General features: G+C 44.7%; 1 protein-coding gene across 1 annotated transcript in view; it reads left to right on the top strand.

Moving 5' to 3' along the window:
- The first annotated feature begins 361 nt into the window (after positions 1-361).
- The window catches only part of POLR3A (RNA polymerase III subunit A), a 47,427-nt gene continuing 28,309 nt past the window's right edge, over positions 362-19,479 (top strand). Inside the window, exons 1-11 of the mRNA XM_032839033.1 lie at positions 362-527; positions 2,218-2,353; positions 2,601-2,738; positions 3,159-3,330; positions 3,566-3,720; positions 11,063-11,302; positions 11,413-11,575; positions 11,755-11,891; positions 13,415-13,518; positions 14,132-14,273; positions 16,656-16,796. Coding sequence (XP_032694924.1) covers positions 484-527; positions 2,218-2,353; positions 2,601-2,738; positions 3,159-3,330; positions 3,566-3,720; positions 11,063-11,302; positions 11,413-11,575; positions 11,755-11,891; positions 13,415-13,518; positions 14,132-14,273; positions 16,656-16,796 — 1,572 coding nt within the window. The 5' untranslated portion in view covers positions 362-483. The remainder of the gene's footprint in view (positions 528-2,217; positions 2,354-2,600; positions 2,739-3,158; positions 3,331-3,565; positions 3,721-11,062; positions 11,303-11,412; positions 11,576-11,754; positions 11,892-13,414; positions 13,519-14,131; positions 14,274-16,655; positions 16,797-19,479) is intronic.

Genomic DNA, 19,479 nt, shown 5'->3' on the forward strand with positions numbered 1-19,479 from the left:
TCATTTCTTTTTCAAAGAAACTTTGTAAACTGTACGCATGACCTTGTTTCCTGACTCATTTATTTCCTTTGGTGGTCTTCCAGTTTCGTACTTCTGTTCCCTGGGCAGGTTCATTTAAGCCTCCACCTTAATGTAAAAAATTAGAGGATCGATCTTTAAGGTGGTATTGATGTGTGTGACCTGGAGAAATGAACCGCAAAAAGGCTTTTGAAATTGCCAGAACCGACCCCGCTGCAGTTTCAACGAGGCGCCGCAAGATGGCAGTGTAGGGAGAAGGCGGAAAGCGGTCTGTCCGAAGCCTTCTCTTGACTGACGCGCCGGCGAGTAGCGGAAGAGGAAGTGACCACGTGGGGCGCTCTACGGTGGCCGACAGGATGCCCCGGAGGTGTTAGCAGCGAGGCGATTAGCAGTCTCAGGAGGTGCGGGGGCGTACGTTTCTCTAGCTCCCCGCGTATTGGGGAGGGTACCTCGGCAGCCGTCACCATGGTGAAGGAACAGTTCCGAGAGACGGATGTGGCCAAGAAAATGTAAGGAGAAGCAAGAATGGTCAAAGGGTGGAGAAACGAGGGGCAAGGGGGTGCGATGTCAGGGGTCCCGGGTCTCGAGGAGTCAGAGATGAGATTCAGTTGGAAGGGGAGGGCCGGGAGGGCCGCGGAAGGTGTAGGCAACACTCAAGTATCAGGATAGATCAAATACTATTGGTCAGGCAGAGGGTAATCCAACACCTGGGGGACTGCAGGCCGGGGGAGGTCCCGGGACTTGTTATGTGACGCGAGCTGTGGCCCTACGCACGAGTCCTCCGAGGTCAAACGATGACCTTTCCCAGCAAATCTTTTTGCCACTGCACCGTGGTGCGCAGTCTCGGGCGGGGACTGTGTCTAATTGTGGTTTTGCTGCAGAGCATGTAACACGGAGGCGATATTTGCTGACCGAAAGGATAGAGTTTCCAGTTAGAAAGCTCTCCCACTGGGTGATGTGTAGCAGTCTCGGAAATGAGGCTGCTCTTCTGGACGTTTTATCCCCCAGAGCTTATTTATCAGACCCTGGCCTCCTCTTAGAGCTGACACGGGAAAAATGAACCAATCATTCTTGCAGCAGACGCTTAACCGAGGAAGGTGTTGTGCGCTAGGCCCGGCCATAAGTTTTAGAGCTAGGAAGCGAATAAGACCTTACTGCCTCTTTTAGTTGGAGAAAGTAGGCAAGTCAGTGTTGGCAAGTGCAAGGACAAACAGCTAATAAGAAAGGGATTCAAGCAGAAGAATGCAGACCCAGCAGCCTTTAAGGAGCATACTGGAGGGAGAAAGGGGTGATGAGAAGGAAGCAGGAGATCGGAAGCTGTGTTCCAGAATCCTCTTGCAGGCCATAACGAACCTCTGGAGCATTTTAAGCAGGGGAGTGTCTTGATAATAGAGTTCTCCTGAAACATCTCTCGATTCTTGGGGGCCGGAATGAGAGGGAGACCTTGGATGCCACTGCAGGGGTCCAGGCAGGGGATGATGATGTCCTTCTGCATGAGGTTGGTACAGTCACTGGAGAGATGGATTTCAGAGGGGTTTAGGGTGTAAAATGGACGCACAGAATCTTTTGCTTGGGCGGCTGTTCCGGTTGGTTGCCGTCCATGGGAAACAAGTGTCCTACTTGGAGGAATCCTTGCCAGTGGGCTCTCCGTATTCACCCTGGCCCTTCATTCCCACCCCCCAAACCCCACCCATATTCAGTTGTAATCTGTTCTCACAAAGGAACCCAAGAGACCCTGTTAAGATGCAAATTAGATTTTCTGACTCCAGTTTAAAACCTTCCTGTGGCTTTCCATTGTACTAACATGTAAAATCTCTACTAGCCTTCCCAAGCGCAGCATGACCAGACCCCACACACCACACTGATTTCATCTTGTGCCATTATCTTTCTGCACTCTATTATACTGGCTTGGTTTTGTTTTGGTTTTTTGGTTTTGTTTTGTTTTTTTTAAGATTTTATTTATTTATTTGACAGACAGAGATCACAAGTAGGCAGAGAGGCAGGCAGGTTGGGGGGGAGCGGGGGAGGGGAAGCAGGCTCCCCGCTGAGCAGAGAGCCGATGCAGGGTGAGGCGTCAGGATGAGGCGACGCAGGGCTCAATCCCAGGACCCTGAGACCATGACCTGAGCCGAAGGCAGAGGCTTAAACCACTGAGCCACCCAGGCACCACCCCCACCCCTGTTTTTTTTTTAATTCCAGAAGCCACATCTGTTTTGGAATGAAGTCCCCTGAGGAGATGCGCCAGCAGGCCCACATCCAGGTTGTGAGTAAGAACCTGTACAGCCAGGACAACAACCATGCTCCCCTGCTGTACGGTGTGCTTGACCATAGGATGGTAAGGCCTCACCCCCTCCCAGGCCATGTGTTTTGACATGCTGATGAAGCTGATGATTTGCCAGGTCAGAAAAAGCAAGAGCTTCCTTCCTCCCTTATTCCTCCTGCACCATCTCAGGGAATCTAGCCTTTGGTCAGTGGGGTGTGAATACACAGCGCCTTCCCAGCTGATTCTGACTCAGAATCACCTGGTCCCACTGTCCCGTCCAGTAGTCTCCATTACTAATTGGGTATGTTCTTATCCAAAGGGTACCAGTGAGAAGGACCGTCCTTGTGAAACCTGCGGGAAGAACTTGGCTGACTGTCTGGGCCACTACGGTTACATTGACTTGGAGTTGCCGTGCTTTCACGTGGGCTACTTCAGAGCAGTTATCGGCATCTTACAGGTGGGTGCAGACGTGTTTGTTTTCAAGGCGTAAACTTGGCAATTACTGCTCAGGGATGTTGGAGTGAGTTTAGGATTGTGAGTGGTTAGGGTTACATCTAGGGAGAATGTTTACTTTACACTCATAATATTGCGTCTTGCAGGAAATTAAATTGCATAAGGATTCTTTCTTCTTTGTTTCTTCTTGAGTAGATGGTAGATAGGACACCGTGAAAAATAATCATAAATCCAGCAGTATAGAACAGCACAAAATCAAAAAATCAGTTAGCAGAAATCCTGCCAGCAAGCTGTGATGGTGAACATCACCCAGCTCCCTGGGCTTGTTGCTCAGTTTCCGTGTCCCAGGCAAGAGGTAGGGGTGACATTTTTAAAAGAAGACTTTTTCATCTCTCATCCTTTTCTCTGTTTTAATTTTCGAAAGATGATCTGTAGAACATGCTGCCGCGTCATGCTATCCCAGGAGGAGAAGAAGCAGTTTTTGGATTATCTGAAGCGGCCTGGCCTGACCTACCTCCAGAAACGTGGACTGAAGAAGAAAATTTCAGATAAGTGCCGAAAGAAGAACATCTGCCATTACTGCGGAGCGTTTAATGGTGAGCAGGACACGGAAAAGGCCTTTTTTTGAAAGCCCTTTCCATTCACTCCGGCCCATTTAGCTTATTAGTTTTATGCAGTGCTGGGAAGTCGGGATTTTTCTTGGAGCCTAGCAACAGAAGCCCTGTTAGCAAATGCATTTTCAGTGACCTCATTACCCTGACTACAGCCTTGGGGCAGCCTGACCAACTACCTCATTAGTCAAACCTTGGTAAATAAATTCACTCTTAACAGGTACTGTAAAGAAATGCGGATTGCTGAAGATAATTCATGAGAAGTACAAAACCAACAAAAAAGTGGTGGATCCTATCGTATCAAATTTCCTTCAGTCTTTTGAAACAGCCATCGAGCATAACAAAGAAGTAGAACCCTTGCTGGGAAGGGCACAGGTGAGCCTGAGCACACATGCCTGCCCTCTGCCTGCCTCCGCCTGCATCACACGTACCTATTCTCACCCCCTCCTTCTCTCTGATCTTCTCTCTCATCTTTCAAAATGAGAAGTCCGATTAAGTTAGATCTCTAGGAATACTTTGTGTAAAGTGCTTATGGTACACTATGTTTAAGGTAGACTGGCCTTGTAACTAACACATTTTTAATGGTACAGATAATGTGTTTTATCCTAAGAGATTGTGGCTGTATAGATCATAAACCGAGAGATGCTGTTTCTCATGTGGGTACTGAGATCTAAGAAATTGTAGGTAACTCCCATTACTTAACTTGGCACTGATTTAACTAGTAGAATTTTATGAGGGACACTGTTCGGCCTTGCTCTGATTTCGATTAGTATTTAATTCCCACCATATAGTCTAGAATTGGTAGTATACGAGACTAACAAATGAGTTGAGTTGTTACTGAGTACCAGGTTCTGTCAGACTTAGGGGGAGCATCAGGAACTGCAAGATAGTGGGTCTGCTGTCACTGGTCCCACAGTTTGGATGCGTCACAGGCAATTAGTCTGTGAAAAGATAACTGGTATCCTAGGGCAGGGTGTTGACCATCACACGAGTGGCGGAGACAGGAAACTCAGGGGGAATGGGGAGGAAGATGTCGCTTAGGACTTGGTTAGGGAAGACTGAGGAAAGACAATGGTGGGATCTGGGTGAGTCAGGTTTACAGAGTCCAGGGCCATGAGCTCAGCATGTCCAGGCAACAGTGTCTAGGCTGATGCTGAAGCTGAGGCTCTGAAAGACCAGGGAATGCTAATAGAAGCACCCTGCCTTCAGCAGCTGCTGCTAGGGTCGGGCACTGGCCAGGCTCTTCACATGGACTGCCTCCCGTGTAATCCTCAGGAACGCCTGAGACAGCCTTGTCTGAGATGACCCAGTCAACTGTAGCCAAGGGAACTGGAGTTTTGGGGACCAGACAGGTGAGAGCTCAGCCTGCTCTGAGAGTGTGGAGCCAGGGAAGGCATTGAACAGGAAGGTTCGTGGTGAATAACTGACGAAATTGCAGAAGAAGAGCCTGGCTGCTCCTCTGGAGACCCCATTACTGGAGTAAAAAGGCCAGGCCGTGGGCTGAGAGAAAGCAGTCAACATTCGTGTATCTGACAAAGGACTCTCCTATCCAGAATATAGGAAAGGGTCCTTCAAAATCAATAAGAAAAATACAACCTGATTTGAAGCCATGGGAGCAAAACTTGAATTAACACTTCACAAAAGGATATATTCAAATGGCTAATAAATAAATGAAAAATTGCTCAACATGATTAGTCATCAGGTAAATGCTAGTTAAAACTATACACACACCAAAAAAATTAAAATATAAAAAAAAAAAACAAACAAAACCACTTGCTGGCAAGGATGTGAAGCAACTGGTACTCCTGCATTGACAGTGGTAGTGTGGACGGTTATCACCACTCTGAACATCCATTCGACGATTTCTTGTAAAGTGACATCTATGCTTACCATACGGCCAAGCAGATTTACTCTTCAGTACATACCCAAGGTAAATGAGTGCCTGTGTCCACGGAAATATTTGTACAAGAATGTTCATCGCAACTTTCTTAATAAAAGCCACTATTGGAAATAGTCCAGATGATTGTCAGTAGAAGAATAAACAAGTTGTCATAGATCCACACGATTAAATACTATCCTGTGAAAGAAGTGAACTCTTGACACACACAACCTAGCCAAATGTGAGAATCCTGCTGAGAACAAGGAACTCCATACAGGAGGGTACATGATGTATGATTGCAGGTACATCAAGTCCAAGAACAGGCCAGACTGATCTGTGGTAACTGATGTCAGGAGAGCAGTTCCCTGGGGTGAGGGCTTGGTACTGATGAAAAGAGTTATCAGGGTCCTTTTATGGAAATATGAAAATATTCTGTATCTTGTTCTGAACATTAGTGTGTGTGGTGTATATGTGTTAAAATGGGTCAGTTTCTTTAGGATTTGTGCAATTTACTATATGTGAATTCTGCCTTGATGTTGGGCAGGTTGGGGGGCGGGTTACAAGGAAAACAGACCCTGAGCCTAGGTGGCAATAAAGGAGCCAGAGACCAGAGTCACTGCGTATGATAATGGACAGGAGTTGATGACCAACCACCAGGGAGATGGGTGGGAGAGGAAGTGGTCAGAGGTGAGTGAGCACGTGCACAGACGTCTGGAAAATGGAAGTGATCCTGGAAATGGGGAGACGGTGTCAGCAATTGATTCAAGCAGAAGCGTCTTCAAGGCAGTTACGGTGAAGCTACACAGGGGAAGTAAGGGTGTGAGCTGAGGAAGACGATCTTGCCCTTGTACAGCTGTGAGAAAGGCACTTTGCAGGCTCTCGGCTGTGCAGAGAGCTGTCAGAATCCTGGGGAGCAGCCTCAGTCTGTGAGTTTGAGGGGTGTCCGGGCTTTCTTGGGGGTAGCCTTACTTGCCATCCCCCTGCACGCACTCTGCTCCTTCCAGATCAGCCTCTCAGGCATCCCACCACCACCACTTCCCCCGGCCAGCTCTCTATCCAGGCCCGGGCAGCTGCTGTCTGCTCCACACTGTGTCCACAGCAGCAGGATACTCCCATATGGCCTGGGAGGCCTCTTGTGTGGCAGTCTCCTAAATGACTCAGCTCTGGAGGTAACCCCCTCCCATTTAAGTCACTAGCCTTGAGCATCCAGCTCGACTCTCAGGTCGTTCCCCCACTGCCACTGCCTCCCTGTGGACCCCACCCCACTCTGCCCAGATTGACACACTAGAGGCAGTTTAGGATGGGAGTTTAGAGCCCAGTTCTGCTTCTTATTTGTTCGGTGACTGTAGACACGTGACCCAACCTGGACTTGAGTTTCCTTAGCTATCAACAGGGATTATAAGAGTATCTGCTTTAATACTATCGTAAGGATTAACAGATGAACTCCAGATACCGCACTTAGCACAGTGCCCAGTGCAGAGCAAGTGCTTAGAGCGCATTACCCAGTTGCCGTAGCTGGCACTGCTACTGACCTTATCATGATGATAATGACAGGATGGGGCACCTGGGGGGCTCAGTCGGTTAAGCCTCTGACTCTTGATTCTGGCTCAGCTCATGATGTCATGATGCCAGGCTTAGAGCCTGCTTAAGATTCTCTCCCTCTCTTTAAAAAAAAAAAAAAAAAAAAAAAAAGCCTTAGTAATGACAGGAGTGCCTGGCTGGCTTAGTCAGAAGAGTGGGACTCTTGATCTTGAGGTCATAAACTTGAGCCCCACATTCGGTGTACAGATTACTTAAAAATAAATAATCTTTCAAAATAAATAAATAAAAATAAACTTCTTTAATGCAACTGTATGATCTAATTTACAACAAAATTATAAAGAAAATAAGTAATGACAGTCACGGTAAAGACAGGTGAGATTTCCTCCCCTCTCCACGTGTATGTTGGGACTCAGCGTCCTTTCGTCTTATTTTACTAACGCTGCTCCCTCCCCTCACCAGAGCCCCCTTGCCTTAGCTTTCCTGCAGCTTCTGCTCTTCCAGCCCTTTGATCTCACTCACCCTTTTCTCAACCATGTGTCCATTGTCTCTGCTTCATGTAACACTTGTATTCCATCCTGTATTTCCATTGGTTTCTCCTTTTTTTTTTTTTTTTAATATCTTATTTATTGGGCACCTGGGTGGCTCAGTCAGTTAAGCATCTGCCTTTGGCTTGGGTCGTGATCTCAGTGTCCTAGAATCGAGCCCCACATCAGGCTCTGTTCAGCGGGGAACCTGCTTCCCCCTTTCTCTCTGCCTGCCTCTCTGCCTACTTACAGTCCCTCTCTGTCAAATAAGTAAATCTTTAAAAAAAAATTTTTTTTTTTAATATATATTTATTTGACAGAGAAAGAGAGCACAAGCAGAGGGTGAAGCAGGGTCCTGGCTGAGCAAGGCAGCCCGATGCGAGGCTTGATCCCAGGACCCTGGGACCATGACCTGAGCCACCCAGGCGCCCCAGTTGGTTTCTCCTTTAGTGTGGTCTGTAGCAAGATCTGTTTTTCTGAGGTCCTGTTTGAGGCCTTTACAGTGCTTGGAGCAGTGGTGGTGCCTCCAGAGTTGTCAGACCATCAGCTCATCCTGGTTCTTAGGCCAACTGTGAAAGGAGGGAGGGGGCGAATCAGGAATTCAGCATTGCCAGATTCCGAATGGCCCTCCCTCAGAGAGGGCCCCGTAGTTACCAAAGTGAACAAAGCATCCATGAGTCACTTTTAGCTTTTGTAGAGAGAGAGGTGTCGTGCAGACAGGTGGGTGTATTACCCTGAAGCTCATTAATCTCATGATGGTCCAAATCCCAACATGTTTACCCATTTAATTTCCAGGAACGTGGAACCTCATGTCCCTTTATGGGCAGCACAGCACCCTTGAGTTAGACGACACCTTAGAGCAGTGGTTCTTGACCTTTTCTGGGTCACAGACCTCTTTAGGAATTAAACTCTGAACTCTGTCCCCAGAAGACTAGTGTATATCTACTCCCCGTTTTAACACAAATCCAGGAGTTGGCAGACCTCAGATAAGACTCTCCATAGAGGGGCATCGGGGTGGCTCAGTTGGTTGGGTGTCCAACTCTTTTTTTTTTTTTTTTAAGATTTTATTTATTTATTTGACAGAGATCATAAGTAGACAGAGAGGCAGGTCGGGGCGGGGGGAGCAGGCTCCCTGCTGAGCAGAGAGCCCTGCGCAGGACTCAATTCCAGGACCCCAGGATCATGACCTGAGCTGAAGGCAGAGGCTTAACCCACTGAGCCTTTTTTTTTTTCTTTTTAAGATTTTATTTATTTATTTGACAAAGATCACAATCACAAGTAGGCAGAGAGAGAGGGGGAACCAGGCTCCCTGCCGAGCAGGGTACCTGATGGCGGGGCTTGATCCCAGTACTCTGGGATCATGACATGAGCCAAAGGCAAAGGCTTTAACCCACTGCCTTGTGCCCCGGGTGTCCAGCTCTTTTTTTTTTTTTTTTTTTTTTAATTTTAGGGTGTCCAACTCTTGATCGGGTCTTGATCTCAGGGTCTTGAGTTCAAGCCCTGTATTGGGCTCTACCCTGGAGATGGAGCCTGCTTTAAAAAAAAAAATAATAATAAATAAGTAAAGAAAAAGAGTCTTCCTTTAAATAGCATCAGTCTTGCCCCCCAACCCCGCCAGGTAGAAACGCCTTCCGCAGCATCCCTAGCAGACTGAGCAGCAAGCTAAGCATCTCTGCCAGCCAGGACAGCCCACACACTCCACCAGGGAGCCCGAGCTATTTGGATATTGTGCCTCAGACCAAACAGCCCTTCTTCTGTCTCTCCAGTGGTTTCTGACTTCTGTTTTCCTAGTACATAACAATAAATCAGGGCCCTCTTCCTGTGCCCTATGGAAGGCAAGTGTTATGTCGTTCTGGAGTAACGGCTCTGGCCAGGAACTGGTCTCCAGGTTCTTGCCAGTCTTCCTGCCCTCCTGTCCTCTAGACCTCAGTAACATGATATTTTTTTTTTAAATATTTTATTTATGTATTTGATGGAGAGAGTGAGAAACCATGAGAGGGGAGAAGGTCAGAGGGAGAAGCAGACTTCCTATGTTGCTCGGAGCCTGATGCGGGACTCGATCCCTGGTCTCTGGGATCATGACCTGAGCCGAAGGCAGTCGCCCAACCAACTGAGCCACCCAGGCGCCCCAGTAACATGATCTTCTTGTCTAGCCCTGACCCTGGTACTTTAAGTGACATCTGGCCCTCACCCTGTTCCTAGAACTCTTTTTTTTTTTTTAAAGATTTAATTTATTTATTTGACAGAGATCACAAGTAGGCTGAGAGGCAGGCAGAGAGAGGAGGAAAGCAGGCTCCCTGCTGAGCAGTGAGCCCGATGTGGGGCTCGATCCCAGGACCCTGGGATCATGACCCGAGCCGAAGGCAGAGGCTTTAACCACTGAGCCACCCAGGCGCCCCTCCTAGAACTCTTAGTATAGATTTCCTCTGACTGCCTCAGGTAGCGTGCGGTGCTCGTTGCTGGGAGGCAGGGAAGGTGAGGAAGGGAATTCTGTGGGCAGGGACCTGGACTGCAAATCTTCAGGCAAGATTCCTTCTTTCTCCCCAAGTCTGCTGTCATGTCTAAGGTAGGCCCACAGAAACCTGATCTTGGGACAGTATCCTAATGGCAGTGGATTATGGAACTTTTCTTAACTTTATTCCTTGTCTCATTAAGTTATGCATAGCAAGTTCTGCTTGTAACATGTATTCTTTGTCACACAGTCTTTAATCCCAAGAAAATACAACTTTCACCAGCAGGACACAAGCTGACCATTCTTATCTTTGATCTTTGAATATCTGAGCAGGTGCATAGTTACAGCTTAGCAATTCTATAAAATGAAGGTGATACAAAGGCAATATAGGGCACCTCTTCCAGCTCCCTGCTTAGTGGAGAGTCTCCTTCTCCCTCTCCCTCTCTCCTCCCCGCGCTCATGCTCTTGCTCTCTCTCAAATAAATGAAAAATAAAATCTTTAAAAATAATAAGGCAATATATGTTCATTACAGAAAATTTATTTTTTAAGATTTTATTTATTTATTTGACAGAGCACACAAACAGGGGGAGCAGCAGGGAGAGGGAGAAGCAGGCTCCCTTCTCAGCAGGGATGTATGCCTGATGTACGGCTCAGTCCCAGTACCCTGGAATCATGACCTGAGCCAAAGGCAGCTGCTTAACTCACTGAGCCACCCAGGTGCCACACTGCAGAAAATTTAAATGTAAACAAAGATGCAAAAAGATTATAATTCCATTCATCTGTGGACAGTACTATTAACACCTTGCTAAACATCCATTTCCTCTTTTCTGTACAGATACACATTTTCCCCCTGAAATGAGATCATATCGTACACATGCTTCTTTCATTTACCAGTATGTTATGAACTTTTCATGGCAGTAGCTAAATTTCTGTGGTGTCATTTTTTTAATGGCTACATGGTAGCTCATGTAGGGGTATACGATGGTTTTATCTAGCCAGCAACCTGTCAGGCTGTTTCCAACTTACCACTCTTAACAGCTTTAGAGAACATCCCTATAGCTGAATCTTTGTGTTGATTTCTAAAGTCATTCCCTTTGGAATAATTAGAAGTGGAATTACCGGCTTAAATAATAGGATTAAAAGGCATGTACATGTTTAGAGCTCTGCCACTGTAGCATGTTGCCGACAGAAATTTCTGTCAGTGCGTATAGTTAACTCTGAGGTAAGTGGTGAATGGCGTGAGGAGCGTGGAGAAGTAAACCCTTGCCCAGACTGGAAAGTTAACGTGTCTCTCCATTCTTCTTTCCTCTTCTCTATAGGAAAACTTGAATCCCTTAGTGGTTCTGAATTTATTTAAACGAATCCCAGCTGAGGATGTCCCTCTACTTCTAATGAACCCAGAAGCTGGAAAGCCCTCTGATTTGATTCTCACACGACTTCTAGTGCCCCCTTTGTGTATCAGACCCTCTGTCGTGAGCGATTTGAAGTCTGGCACCAATGAAGATGATCTGACAATGAAACTGACAGAAATTATTTTCCTAAATGATGTCATTAAAAAGGTCAGTACTTTCAGTCCCTCGATTTAGGAGCCTATATATGCAAACACTGCTCATCAAGAAAGTCAGGATGACCCAGGATCGTGTTTTCTTCATACTTTGCTCATTTTTAGCATCGGATATCAGGAGCAAAGACTCAGATGATCATGGAAGACTGGGATTTCCTGCAATTACAGTGTGCCCTCTACATTAACAGCGAGCTCTCAGGCATTCCCCTCAACATGGCGCCCAAGAAATGGACTAGAGGTTTCGTCCAGCGTCTGAAGGGAAAACAGGGTACGTTTCCAACAAAATGTGCAGGAAACAGTCTACTGCCTTTGTCACCTTTTTCTGGAGTGTATGTCCAGCTTATCTGATTGGAAATCACAGATTTTCCTAGTTCTCTGCAGTCATAGTATTCCGAAACAGCACATGTTTATTCCATGGAGACCTATGATGTGTCTTTATTGATTTAGGTCGATTTAGAGGCAATCTCTCAGGAAAGAGAGTGGATTTTTCTGGCAGAACAGTCATTTCACCTGACCCCAATCTCAGGATTGATGAGGTAGCTGTGCCAGTTCACGTGGCCAAAATTCTTACTTTTCCTGAGAAGGTAAGTGGCATTCAGCCACTCAGTTCTGTGTTTTGAATCTAGTCTTTTATTTTGAGATTCCAAACAATAGACACTTGGGAAATCCCAGGTAATGCACACACACCCGTTTAGTGTGTGTATGTTATCTTCTGGTTTCATACATCTACCACCATGGATACCATCTACAACAGTACAACAACAGATGGGTCTGGCTCTGTGTATGTACAATCACAGATACATTAGACATAATCTGCTATAACTTATTTTTCCAATTAGTATGGTCTTTGACCTCTTAGTTCATTCTTACCTCATATTTTTTTAAAGATTTTATTTATTTGAGAGGGAGAGGGAGAAGGAGCACAGCAGGGGGAGCAGCAGGCAGAGGGAGAAGCAGACTCCCAGCTGAGCAGGGAGCCCAATACGGGGCTCCATCCCCGGACCCTGGGATCATGACCTGAGCCGAAGGCAGACGCTTAATGACTGAACCACCCAGGTGCCCCTACCTCATGTTTTTAAAGTAACTGATAAGCACCATACCTAGTTAATAACCTTGGGATGGATTTTTTTTTTTAACTTTATAATCACTGAGTCAAATACTTTGAGTATTTTAAGGCTGTTGATGCATAGCCAGAAAGGCTACACCACTTTACATCAACTCACACTCATCATGAGTATAAAATGGAATTTATAGTAACTGAGGGTATAGAAAATTGTAAGTCCTAATAATAGGAAGATATGGGCTTTAGCTTTGCTTTTGAGATTCGTAATTAGCCCCATTCATGGAATCTTCTGGTAAAGCTTTTATAAAAGAGCCTCAGATACTTTATGTATCTAATCCAGAGTTTCCTTCTCTGGGATGGTGTCCCACAAGATTGCTGTCTGAGAGGTTGCACAATGTGACAGTGCAGAGCAGGGCATAGTGGTGTTGGAGTCACGGCTTTTAAACCTCAGGAGCCCATGGTACATTGTTGCTAGTGAAGATGCCAACTATTCTTAGATCACAGTGTGTGCCAGAAGGTCCCTACAGCTGAGTCCAGCCCACTTATTTTACTAATAGGGAAACCAAAGGCCAGTAAAGGACTTGGCCGTTTCACCCCACCAGTGATGAGTTCAGATTGGAACCTTGGTTCCTGTGTGTCAGTCTGCTGTTGTCATTTAATTCAAGACCCAAGACAGGGGCTCCTGGGTGGCTCAGTCATTAAGCACCTGCCTTCAGCTCAGGTCATGATCCTAGGATCCTGGGATCGAGCCGCACGTCGGGCTCCCTTTTCTGCGGGGAGCCTGCTTCTCCATCTCCTACTCCCCTTGCTTGTGTTCCCTCTTACTGTGTCTCTTTCTGTCAAATGAATAAATAAAATCTTTTTAAAATAAATAAATAAATAAACAAACTGCAGTGGGGGGGGGGACCCAAGACAGCACGATGCTGCCTTTCTTTCTCCTGGAGTCCCCCAAGGGAAGTAAAGATTGAGACGCAACTCAGTATAATGCTGTAGCTTACAGAAACCTCACGGTATCTCCTCGTGTCTTCTATTGTGCTCACACAGGTGAACAAAGCAAACATCAATTTTTTGAGGAAACTTGTTCGAAATGGCCCAGAAGTTCACCCAGGAGCCAATTTCATTCAACAGAGACACACACAGATGAAAAGGTAATGCTGGCCCAGTCTAGCCATACGTAACAACATTCTTGCCCCCGAGGTTCCCATACTCAGCCACAGAATACAGTCCAGAATACGTCTGTGACATGATAGCATGTGGAAAATACTGTTTAAATTGCAGTGAGTGCAGGTTCATCATTTGCTGAGTTTGCTTATCACATAGACACAAAATATCCTCTTATTCCCTAGCATTTATTGTTGGATCTAGGTACAGAACATGTGGAGTTAGGAAAGCCAGTCAGTTTCTGTGTCGCACGGGCTCCGTGGGGTTACTTATTGTACTTCCAGCCTTGTTTTGCCCGCTCTGGCTTTGCACTAATCACTGGTGCCTTTGTATCTCTTGAGATAGACCAACAGGCCACTATGGGAGAAGCGGACTTATTACTGCATTTCTGTGACTCTGAGACATAACTCTTTTCACGTTTTAACATATGTGAAAGGAAGATACACTGACGGTGCGTCATAGTTTAACTGACGGGCTGGTGGAGGCACCTTCAGCTTAGTGCAACGTGATCATTTTCGAGACTGAACCCTGACGTGAAGAGGGAGCGACTGGGTGAGGAGGCGTTACTCTCACTGGTCACGTTTCTTATCACACACTCAGGTTTTTGAAGTACGGAAATAGGGAAAAGATGGCTCAGGAGCTCAAGTACGGGGACATTGTGGAGAGACACCTCATAGACGGAGACGTGGTGCTGTTCAACCGGCAGCCGTCGCTACACAAACTGAGCATCATGGCGCATCTGGTGAGCATGACGTTTCTGTTTTTAGCTTCTATCGGGTGGGAATTGGCTGGGCAGGCGATGCGAAATTCCAGGCCCCTAAAACTCAAGATTGCCGCTAATCTCAAATTTTCAGGACTTGTGATTTTACTCTATACTCTCACTTTTTAGTTGGAGTGAAACTTCTACATTTCAAGCTTCCCTTCAGTGTTTTTCATATTGATTAAATCCACAAACAACAGTGAAATGGAAAGGAGCTAATTGAAAATGAGCGTGAAAGTGACTGGCATGATTCCACTTGCAAACAAAAATATATACGTATATGTGTGTGCACAGACTTGCGGAAAATAGATGTGGCAGAGAGTCGATTACAGGTTTGACTTAGCATATTAACTACGGAAAGAAGACGCTTAGGAGATTTCTCGTCACAGTGGCCCTCCAACGAAGACCTTCAAGCATATTTTCTTCGGTGATTTAGTTTTGCAACAGCAGCAGTTCCTTTTTCTGGAGATGTAAAATGGAAATTAGATGCAACTTTAATTCGCTAAATATGCATAAACTGTCCTATCTCCAAAGCTGTTAAATCCATGAGGGTTTGCAGGCAGTGCTTAAACAGGCTTTTCGGTTAGTGCCTTTCTAGATTTAGTTTTTCCCTTCATGAACACGTTTTGTCAGTCTTTTTACTTAAGTCTGGAAATACCAAAGAAGCAGTTTATGATTATGGGGGTTACAGTATGGGGATCTAGGGAGGGAAACAGCCTTCCCTTTCTAGAAACTTTTGCTTGGCTTTCAGGCATTCTCAAAATAAAAATGTTTTTGTGTGAAAATTTCAAATATAAATACAAAAGTAGGAAGAATCCTATGAAGAGCTCCTATATTCTCATTCTCTGTATTTAATAATTTTCAAGGTTTTGCCACACCTGTTTCTCTCCCTTTTTCCCTTGATAGCCCCAGATGCCATGTCCTTTCTTCGTGTGTATTCAGTTTACTTCTGTAAGACACGCATAACCACAGTGCCATACCACACCACACAAAACGAACACTCACTCCTTGGTATTGTCCAGCACCCAGTCCATGTTCACATTTCCACAAGCTTCTCAATAATCTTTTCGCGGCTAGTTTGTCCATATCTGGATGCAAAGTCTGCACATGACATTTGGTTGACATGTCTTCGGTCTGTCTTGATCTAGAACAATTGCCCCCCCCCCTTTTAATTTCACTCTTACTGAAAAGGCCAGGTCATTTGTCCTGAAGAAATGTCCCGTGTTCTGTGTATGTATACACATGGCATTAAGAGTTTCTTCATTCTTCCTATAAACTGGACAGCTCTCAAGGCAGGATCAGATTCATGTTTAACTTCTAGCAAGAGTAACTCCTAGGTGGTGCTGGCTAAATCCTCTTGCCTTATTTCAGAAGGCATATGTTGTCTGACTGCCCCACTCTTTGGTATCCTGAGAAGGTTAGGGCATCAGATACTTCAGCCTAGTGTCTCTCTTGAAAGTTTCTTTATTGACCTTTTTTCTAAAGGTTTTCTCCACTTATGATTATTGCCAGCATTATATCATGGGGTCTGCAAAAATGGAGATTTTCTAATTTGTCATTCCTCTCACATTTCATAGCTACCATTTGTATAATGAAGAATTTTGTTTTATTAAGTAGGGTTATTTGCTTATCCAGAAATATAATTCCTGAAGGAAAAAGCATAAATGCCTGATTCTTTTTTCCTTTATTATCAGTTTAAGGAGGAGAAAGTTGGTGTACAGCTTCTTCCAACTAGGTTGGTTTGGGTTTTGTGTGTGGTTTTGCTTTCCTTTTTTTCAGTGTCATTATAAACTCATGGGTTTTTATTTAGTCTGTGTGTGTGGTTTTTTGTTGGTTTTTTTTTTCAAGATTTTATTTATTTATTTGACAGAGATCACAAGTGGGCAGAGAGGCAGGCAGAGAGAGAGAGAGGAGAAAGCAGGCTCTCTGCTGAGCAGAGAGGCCGATGTGGGGCTCGGTCCCAGGACACTGGGATCATGACCTGAGCCGAAGGCAGAGGCTTTAACCCACTGAGCAACCCAGGCACCCCTAGTCTGTGTGTTTTAATCAACTTCTGCCATGAATCTGTTTGATATCAAACTGTGACATCATTGGCCAGGGAAGCCCTTTCTTGTGGCTCTTAGGTTGGTATTTGCCTTTTGTTAAACTCATTGCATTGTTTTGATCTAACAAATCTACTTGAGTATGTCCACAAGTGACATGTTATCACTTGACCGAACGTACTAGAAATTTATTTTCTTAATCTAAAGTATCCAGTTTTCCAGGAAGCCATTTATTAATGTTTTGAAACCATGAAGTTTTTGGATAAATGACTAAGTCCTTCTCCTATTTTGTTTTGCGTGTGTGCGTGTGTGCATTCCACAGGCCAAGGTCAAGCCACACCGAACCTTCAGATTTAACGAGTGTGTCTGTACGCCCTACAACGCAGATTTCGATGGTGATGAGATGAACCTTCATCTTCCTCAGACAGAGGAAGCTAAAGCAGAGGCCCTTGTGCTGATGGGGGTACGTAGGGTGGCAGCCCCACCTCTGTAGAACAGCTTGAGAGGAGGGGAAGGGCAGTGGGTCCTGTTTGAAAGCACCTTAGAGTGTGTAAGGGAGTGTCTGTGACAGGTGGGGAGTCGGGGGAGTATCTTCTGGCCTATAATGTGCATCTCTAAGGGAAAGTTCCTGTGCGAGCTCTAGCTATGAAGCGATAAGACAAGTGTATAGCCCTAGATCCTTTAGTTTACATTTTACTATTGGGTTTTATCACATATCAGTCCCTTCAATCCATCCTTCTCTCTATCCATAGTCCATCTTATATCTGGAAGCATTTAACCGCAAGTGGCAGACATTTAGCATACTGCCTAAATAATCTCAGTCCTCATACAGTTATTTTTAATTAATTAATTATTTAATTATTTAAAAGATTTTTATTTATTTATTTGACAAACAGAGATCACAAGTAGGCAGAGAGAGAGAGAAAGAGGAAGCAGGCTCTGCTGAGCAGAGAGCCCGATGCGGGGCTCGATCCCAGGACCCTGAGAGCATGACCTGAGCCGAAAGCAGAGGCTTAACCCACTGAGCCACCCAGGCGCCCCTTTTTTTTTCCTTTTTTTGTTGAACATTCTGAACAAAAATCTTCTAACAGTATATTACATGCTTGTTTGTTGTCTAAAGGACATGCTAAACAAAATCATTCTATAGAGGTTAGGTTTTCCTTGTTCCCAGTATTCTGGTTTTCTGTGTTATGGGCCTATTTGTCTGTCGTTGTCCAGGTGCCTACCTCTAAAACAATTCGCACCATTTCTGATTTCGTGCTTTTTAAATGTTTTAGTTTAGGGTGTTAGTATTGATTCAAAAGTGAAGGCAATTAACTTCTGCAAGCATATCTATTAAACTACAGGAGGATTCGGTGGAGACAGGCAGGAGGGGCTGCATTCTTGGCCTCCGCCTGGGTTCTTCATGCTTGAAGTTCACATTGTTTTTCTGGTAAAGTCAAGTATTTAATGTGGTGCAGATTTTATGTACACGCTTAAATATTAGGAAATTCATGTGGCTAAAATGCACTGTGATCTTCAGTTTCTTTTAAAAATTGACTCTTATTTAGTCAAATGTTCCAGCACAATGAAGTGATTTAAATAAGATAAGGTTTTCCATATCACAACTCCTCTGGGTTCTTTCTTTCCACCTCTTTTATCTGTTGGTTCCTTCTCTGTCAATTTAGATACTTGTGGTCATGATTTGTGATAGTAATGCTTCATGTATTATAAATGCCCCCATTTGGGTATTGGGTGGCTCAGTTGATTTGTGTCAGACTCTTGGTTTTGGCTCAGGTCATGATCTTAGAATTGTGAGATCAAGCCCCTTGTTGGGCTCCATGCTAGACAAGGAGCCTGCTTAAGATTCTCTCTCTCTCCTTCTCCCTCAGCCCCTCCCCCCCCTTAAAAATTTAATAAATATAAATTTAAAAATAAATTCCCCCATTTGTTGTAAAGTCTTCATAATTATTGATTATAATGGCTTCACAGAATTTCACCAGGTTAACATACCAAGATTCATCTACCTTCTGTTAAAACTTGAGGGTGTTTTCCCTGTTTTGCCATGAGAATGACTCCCTCAGTGGCCATCTTTGTGTATTTGGAGTCTTTGTTCTTCTGAATTATTTCTTCAGACTCCTCAGCCTTTTTAAATGATTTGGTTGATACTTACTGAGCACCTACTGTGTGTCAAGTACTCTTCTAGAAACATAGCACAGAATAAGAAAGTTTTTGTTCTCATCCCTATTCAAATAGGGAGAAGTGGAGTGTAAACAAATGGAAAATAGTTGAGGTGGTAAGTGCTGAGAAGAGAAGAACAAAGCACAACAAGGAGGAAAGAAAATGAGAGAAGTCCTGTTCCATAGAGGATGGTCAGGGAGGGCCATTGGAATGATAACACTTGAGCCACCTTCTGAAAGAAGTGGGAGAATGAGCAGCATGACTGTCAGCATACAAGCAGTCTAAGCAGAGGAACCCGGTGGTGCGATCATACCTGGCGTGACAGGAGTCTAGCCTGTTTCCTCCTAAGTGTCAGTATTTGTAGCAGTTGTCATGAGCACCAGGTTAGGTGTTGGCAGACAGTGAGAGAGATGATGGAGGGTGGGTGGCCACGAATGAGTTCCATGCTCTTATAGTCAGACGGTATGTTAATCATTCCTTTTGACCTAGCACTCTTCTTTCTAGTAAGCTCTCCAGAGGCCATAATCAGAGTTGGAAAATTACTTGTAATAGTAAAACAATAGAAACAGGCAGTGTCCACTAGTAAAAAATTGGTAAGATTAAATTATGTCACATTTATACCACAGAACCCTGTGCAGCCCTGAAAAATGAGGACATAGTTTGTATTGTTGTTGGCATGAAAGCTACTTATGATTTATTTTTTACTTTAAAAAGCAGGGTGTGTGTATGACATGATCCAATTTTGTTTGGCAAAAAGATGCTTCTATGTTTGTAAAAACATTTATAGCCAGAAGTTGGAAGGGTTATATACCAAAATCTTATAACCAGTTCTCTGGTTCCTTGGAGAGATGTATTTTGGGATTTTGGATTTTTTCACCTTTTTTACGTGTTTATAGTTTTAGGGTTTGTTTTTTTTTTCTATAAGGAACATACTATTTTTGTAATAAAAAGTCATGTTTAGAATGTTCCCAGTGATATCAGCTATG

Source organism: Lontra canadensis, unplaced genomic scaffold (assembly GCF_010015895.1).
Source record: "Lontra canadensis isolate GAN:19392208 unplaced genomic scaffold, GSC_riverotter_1.0 scaffold3, whole genome shotgun sequence".
Taxonomy (NCBI): domain Eukaryota; kingdom Metazoa; phylum Chordata; class Mammalia; order Carnivora; family Mustelidae; genus Lontra; species Lontra canadensis.